This window comes from Amphimedon queenslandica, unplaced genomic scaffold (genome assembly GCF_000090795.2).
Source record: "Amphimedon queenslandica unplaced genomic scaffold, v1.1 AMPQUscaffold_12495, whole genome shotgun sequence".
Classification (NCBI taxonomy): domain Eukaryota; kingdom Metazoa; phylum Porifera; class Demospongiae; order Haplosclerida; family Niphatidae; genus Amphimedon; species Amphimedon queenslandica.
Window position 1 is genome coordinate 1 of NW_003547268.1, and position 6,976 is coordinate 6,976.

General features: G+C 37.6%; 2 protein-coding genes across 2 annotated transcripts; one reads left to right on the plus strand and one right to left on the minus strand.

Moving 5' to 3' along the window:
• Positions 1 to 556: 556 nt before the first annotated feature.
• On the minus strand, positions 557 to 2,441 carry LOC100637481 (glycerate kinase-like). The gene is made up of 5 exons (XM_011409198.2): positions 2,265 to 2,441; positions 2,061 to 2,216; positions 1,814 to 1,994; positions 1,608 to 1,721; positions 557 to 1,539 (listed from the first exon to the last, which is right to left on the minus strand). The coding sequence occupies exons 1-5, from the start codon at positions 2,420 to 2,422 to the stop codon at positions 616 to 618; spliced, it is 1,533 nt and encodes a 510-aa protein (XP_011407500.1). The 5' UTR covers positions 2,423 to 2,441; the 3' UTR covers positions 557 to 615.
• A 26-nt stretch (positions 2,442 to 2,467) lies between these two features.
• On the plus strand, positions 2,468 to 6,958 carry LOC105314816 (trafficking protein particle complex subunit 10-like). The gene is made up of 19 exons (XM_020003866.1): positions 2,468 to 2,517; positions 2,564 to 2,651; positions 2,717 to 2,858; positions 3,050 to 3,255; positions 3,352 to 3,544; positions 3,597 to 3,714; positions 3,765 to 3,850; positions 3,905 to 4,069; positions 4,225 to 4,386; positions 4,494 to 4,605; positions 4,658 to 4,734; positions 4,814 to 4,905; positions 5,088 to 5,228; positions 5,351 to 5,624; positions 5,676 to 5,778; positions 5,826 to 5,923; positions 5,978 to 6,103; positions 6,301 to 6,460; positions 6,515 to 6,958. Exons 1-19 carry the CDS (start codon positions 2,493 to 2,495, stop codon positions 6,937 to 6,939), a joined length of 2,793 nt encoding a protein of 930 aa, XP_019859425.1. The 5' UTR covers positions 2,468 to 2,492; the 3' UTR covers positions 6,940 to 6,958.
• The last annotated feature ends 18 nt before the right edge of the window (positions 6,959 to 6,976 follow it).

Below are 6,976 nucleotides of genomic sequence, written 5' to 3' on the forward strand. Positions count from 1 at the left end.
TTCAGTAATCACTGTAGCAATAATTGTTACCGTAGGATCTTTGGTACTGCTGGTAGAGGTACAAAAGAAGACGATAAATTTTCTCTGAAAGTTTCCATTACTACTACAGGAGTATTGAATAAGATTTGAAAGTGTGCTATTGGCATGCAGGTCTACTTATAGTTGCTTGGTATGCTATAGACTTTCATTGTTTATCCTTTGATGGTGAGTTATAGGTACAAAACTGTTTTTATGTAAGTCATCACTGAAAATAGTCAATTTATACATGGATTGCAGGTGTAATTATGTATTTTTAAAATTTCTATAAATAGTCATATGAGTATACAACATTATTAACGACAAGAGCTACCTCAGTTACAAACTATCTTGCAAATAAACCTAGATAAACTCCTCTGGTTGATCCTCAAGGTAATAAAAATTAATTGAATTCTTTGGACACGGATTGCGACGCACATTCTCCATTCATTGCTATGGGATCACGTGAGCCGTTTCCAATCCCTTTAACTCTATTATCTATGATTAAACATAGATTTCATTTACTCTAATATCTATGAATTAAAAAATTTGAAATATGCACTCGTGAATATCATCAAAATTTATCATAAAAATAAAAAATTATTCTATTAATAAAATGTGGATGTCCATTACGTTTGTGCCTGTCAGTCCAAGCTTGACATGAGATGCACCTTGAGCAGTACTGAAAAATGAATATGAATCATTCTCTTTTAAAAACCGATCAGGATCAAGGCCCTGCCGCAGAGCATTACTCCAACTCTCGCCATTAACAATAGCACCAGCTGCATCTGTAGGGCCATCCTGTCCATCGGTACCAATTGAGCAAAATAACACGTTACTTTTACCTCCCTTCACTTCCTGCTTTCCTTTTTCTTGCTGCTTGGTTGTGATTTCAAGCTCTCTTTGCATCAAATGGTGTATGTGCTTAGCAAAAGAAAGTGCTAGTTCTTGATTTCTTCCTCCTTTGCCATTTCCATGGAGCGTAACAGTCGGCTCTCCCCCACTAATAATGCACAGTCTATTACTAGACTCATGCTGAAAAGATAGTACTTCATTATAAAGTCTCTCAATATCCTCATGAGGTACTGAAAGTGATAGTGAATTTGTGAGTGTTTTTATTCTCTCTGTAATATCAATTCCTTTTATTTTCTTATTCATAATGTCACAGGCTATCTCTGCATAAAAATAGCCTATGTCTCTTGCTTCTCCTTGCACTGCATGCGACCATGTCACGACATCACAGCCGTGAGACCTTGCTTCTTTCTCAGCTGCTCTTGTGGCCATTGAATTATTACCAATCAATACATTGTGAACATGAGCAGAGCTTGGAGTAGCGGAAACAGCAGAGTTCAGGTGCAGCTGTGAGAGATGATTAAGCACAGGTTTAGGCAGTGACTCCATTTTATCGTATTTCTTGATTATCTTAAGTGCCAACGTATTATCAGGTAACTGAGGAATAGTCGGTCCACTTGCAATGTACTCCAATGGATCATTTACTATATCAGATAATATTAGTCCTAACATCTAAAAAATAATTACATGATCGTTAAATTAAATTGTCTAATTACAAATGCATGCAGTCAAGTATTCACCTGAGCTGGACATGCTTTGGCTGCTAGTTTCCCTCCCTTTACTTGAGAGAGACACTGGCGGATTATATTGAGCTCATTTATAGCAGCACCAGCTGCAGAGAGGGACTCTATTGTCTGTAGGAAAAAAGAGAACAAAAGAGGACCATTCAAATTATCATTGCTATACAATAAAAAAAACCTGCTCTATAATCATGCAGGGAACTCACTTTCCTCTTATCTTCAAGACTAATCCCAATCCCTGGAACTGGTAAAAGAGCTGATCCTCCTCCTGAAACTAGAGCAACCACAAGGTCTCCATCGCTTGCTTCTCCAACTAACTGAAGTATTTCCCTAGCTGCAGTCTCTGCTGGTGGATCTGGTAAATTATAAGCAGCTCCTTCAATAACTCTAAATTGATTACGTGCAAATTATAGCTCACACAATTAGGAATCATACAGCAATTTGCATACTGACTTTATGTTGCTATCAACAAGAGCTTCAGTACTGTATTGCAGTGTTGTACCAAGAGGGACACTAACAATTCCTCTCTTAATGTGACCCTTTAGTAGTGAATCCAATGCTACAGTCATGCCTAATACAGCCTTGCCAAATCCAACTACAAGAACATTCCTAAATGGGAAAATATTATAATGGAAGTGCATCTACTGTAAAACTAACTGTTGCAATTGATATTGCTTGCCATCAATATGAAGTGTGCTGCTGAGTGCATCTACTTTCATAGCTTGTCTAACTAATGAAGCAGGTCTGACAGCCTCAACGCCAGCAGTGTAGATTTTACTGAGCAAAATATGCAGTGGAGAAGAAGAGAAAGCCATTTTTAACAAGCCACGTCTTGTAGGCGGAGTCTCTTTTGTGGGCGTGGTCTCATAGCTTTTTTTTTTAAAGATGGCGGTCAGGCCAGTGATTACGAGTGAGTAGTATTCTCCCTATTTCTCTTTTATTATTTCCTTAAACAGTTCAAGGAGACCTTGATCTCATTGGTCCTGTCATGCAGAAGAGGCTTCAGAAGCAATTCAAATCTTTCCAAAGGCCAGACTATTCCAAGTACCTCCCACACAGGCCTGTGCCTCATTAAATATTAACAATTCTCTTTCTTTTCTTCCTCTTAGAGATGAAAAAGCATTTGCGTCTTTCTGTCAAGGAATGGAGTTCAAGGATTTCCGTGATTTTTACAATTCCCGTACTAAAAGCTCTTACCCTTATCTCATCCACAAGGAACCTTGCCTCCACACGTACTGGACTGGCTGCTCAGTAAGCTATGATAGTATTTCAAAAAATATACGAAATTTTAATTCAAATTTTAATTCAACACCTAGATATTTATTGATTTAGATCTTTACTTTTATATAAAGCTACGAATTACATATATATGTGTGTACATGTTGCACATAATTTATTTAACATTTATTTAATTTTGTTAATTTTTTTATTCACGATATTAGGAGGTCAGTACTTATGTCAGCTCTGTAAAGCCAATGATAGATCAGTGGATAGATGAGGCCACTAAGATGGGAGGTGATGACAAACTAGTGATAGTATTCTGCATCACTGCTGAGGTGAGGAGCAAGAGATCTAAAATTAAAATGCTATCGAGTAAATACGAGTCAGTAGAGGAATATATTGTGAAGGATTACCGTGGGAAATGCAAGTAAGTATGTGTTAATTAGCCTAATTTTTTTATCTGCTCTCTCCCTCCCCCCTCCCCCTCTCTCTCTTCTCTCTTCCTCCCTCCCTCTTTCTATAGTGTTACTAATTTGCGACTAGCTTCAGCTGATGATGCAAGAATCGCAGAATCATTCAATTCTTATTCCCTTGAGATTAACAGACTAGCTTTAAACAATTTCCTATCTCGTCTCTCAGAGGTAAGCAACGAGCTAAGGGACAAGAGGATCAGGACTGTCCATAGCGACGAAGTTTATAGTTTGATTTGTAAGAAGGTTAGTAAAGAACACTAATACAATGGCACCAGACTCTGTTTCCTTTCTCCAGTTATCATTGTCAGTTTGTTATGAGATGATTCGGGATCCATTACAAGCCTCAACGCGTTACACTTCAGTTCATGATGATCTTGAGTTTGCGATCACAATCCTCTCAAAAAAGGATGACAGTTAGTAGTTATCAGCTGATTCTCATGTGATCTCCTCTCTCTTTCATAAGCTCCTTCATGGCTGACGAAGCTACAGAAACAAGAAATAAAGACCTGGGATTACCCTAATCTCACTAATACTGATATATCATGGAAGGTACGACGTATAACGAAAATTTATTATAATTTAAATATATTTTCTCTCTCTCAGTATTTATCAAATATTTTAGACAATAATGCTCACATTATTCACATTTGGACTTTTCTTTTCGTCCGTCGAATTCACACCCTCTGTGGGCGTGGTCTTGTACAGGAAGTGTACAAGTGTTGCATAGGAACACTTCACTGTACTGCAAGACTAATTAATTTATTGAAGGTACTAAATTCATTATTATTATTAATATTATTATTATTATTGTTGTTGTTGTTTATACTATTATTGTAGTTATTAATTTGTAATTTTCAAGATTTATTATTATCATCATTATTATTATTATTATTATTATTGTTGTTATTTTTATTATTTATTAGTTATCATTGCCCGAAGGCGTGTTCAATTCCTGGGCCTACATGTCCTGTATTGAGTGTGTTGAGTCTATGATGGTCAAGATTGATCCTGAAGTGTTAGCCAAAACAGCATCAACTACACTAGTACTGGTTAGGGCTGAGCTATGGCATTATGCATGGGAGAAGGTAAAGAAATAATAAATCACATTTTAATATTATTATTTATTTATTTATTTATTTTATTTTTTATTTTTTATTTTTTATTTACATGTATTTTTCTATTTTTCCCATAGTTACGCTCAATAGGTTTATTGTGTCACCTCATGCCCGGCTCTCTCTCCTCTTTGCCCAATCAAGAACTGATATCAACGATATGCTCCGGCATAACTTGTGACACTAGTAACGGTACGAGATCATGTGATTCTCGTGTGATCATTAATGGGCGGGGTTTGTTTAGGGAGCAAGGCAGAAGACCTGGGAGCACGTTTGGTTGAAGTTTTGCAATCGAAAGAAAAATTTAAGAATGCTTTCATGGTACGTACATAGGTGTGCATGTATGTGCGTGTGTAGATATTATTGCTCCTCTTTTACAATATATCTCTCTTGTCTGTAGTCATTGGGTGAGATGGTGATTGGTGCGTTCAAGCATGCTGGGAGACGCCGTATGGCTTTTAGCATTGGAACAAGAATGGCCGAGTTTCACAAGTAAGTATTATCCTAGTTCATTTAGCAAGGACTGTTTGTTAATGATAATTTACATGTTTGACATGTATAATGTGTATAATATACATGCATGTTGTAGTAGTAGTACAGGGCATTTTACCAAAAAGAATTTTCCTTTTTTAAATTCATGTACATGTCTTTATTATTATTATTATTAATTCCAGAGGTGTTGGTATGGTGAAGGAAGCTGAACAGTTGCTGTGTGACGTAACTAGTCTTCACTCAGTCCAGCACTGGCCACAGTTATCATCATCAGCTTATTCAATACTAGCGCACTGTCAGCAAAAACTGAAGCAAGAAGACAAGTAAGTACAATAATAATAATGATAATAATAATAATAATAATAATAATAATTACAACAATAGCTACGTAGTTACATGTATGCATTTAAAAAGTACAATTATAATTATAATTTTTAATTTTTAGGGAAGTTAATTCTCTTCTTGTTCTCGTGACCACGCCCAAGCACGATAACTCCGCCCATGGTCCCGCCCAGTACATGGACCAACTGATACGGATAGCAGACAGGTCTAAATACCAGAAACTGTTGTCATGGGAACCGTTGTTTGAACTAACCAGTCTTAGCTACGTAGGAGGAGGGAAGAAAGTGGGCGGAGTTCGGGGTGGGGCTTATCCCAATCAATATCGTAAAGGAGAGGAAATTGAATTAAAAGTTGATTTCAGATACAGTGGCCCAAAGGTAAGCCATTGGTCAATGTACGGGTTGTCATGGTTACTGGTTTTGTGACAGGAAATGAAGTTAACGATGGTCTCGGTCATATTGGAGCCGGAAACAAAGGTGTCGATGGTTTCCATAGCAACCAGCAAGACCCCAGCTTTCAAAGGATCGCTAGGTGAGGATTAGTTAATTATTGTCCCTTATCAGCTGCTCTTTAATTAGAATCGTTACAAGAGATAGAACTAGAACCAGGTCCGCCTGAGGATGTACTACTTTCATTTCGACCAGTTGGAGGTGACATGGGTTCCAAACTACATAAAGTATGTAATTTAATAATTATTATTGTTTTATTTGTTTGTTTGTTTGTTTGTTAGGTTTATTATTCTTCCTCTGAATTGAGTGGCGAGGAGGGTATTGTCAAGTATAACAGTGTGAGGCTTGAGATGAGAGGCCTGGTCTGTCAGCCTGGAGCTAACAACAGCACTATTGTGAAAGGAAAAGTAAACACAGAGACTTATCATTAGAATTGGCTCAAATAATGAAAGGGAATTATCAGAATCCGTAAATATTGGGAGGTGGCCAAATCAATAATGCAATGTACATGTACATGTACATTCAACTCAACAATGAAGAAAATTCAATTTCAAATTGTACTTGACTCCAAATTCCACTCTATCCTTTCCATTCTTTCCTTCAGATATCTTCTTCTGGTAATTACAATATTCAACAGATTATCATGAAGGCTGGTGCTCTGGACTTTTGTCTTGTAGTTCCCTCAAAAACAGCTAAGCTCCACCCACTAACGATATTACCTGATAAAGTCAATGTCTCAATTGGCCTCAAACCTCATCAAAATGGTAAGCCACACCCCTAATTAATATTTATTGATTAATCGACTCCTCCCACTCAAGTGATACTATCAGGCATTCCCGTATTATGTGAGTTAGAGGTCAACGTTGAAGAGGATACCGTTATACAAGAAGGGGCGGAGCTATCTCTAGTGGCTCCGCCCACTGTACAGGTTGAATCAATAGACGGTGAACCAACAGTGGATTATCATCAGCTACTCTTTACTCTTCCTTCTCTCTCTTCTCCAACGAAGCATCGCTGCCTTCCTTTTGACATGACAGTCTCCTCCTTATATCAGACCATGCCCACTGCACTTGGTTGTCATGATGGTGGCTCGTCTGTTGGAGGTGAGGACCTTCTCTCTTGGCAGTTTGAATTGGAAGTATACTGCAACTGGTTGACTCCGCCCCATGTTGCTAGGCTACCACTAATGGTACATGAGCCTTTTAGTTTCAGTCACAGAGAACTATCGGCTGGAGAAAGGTAAACAACAATAACAACAATGAAACAACAACAGTGATGAT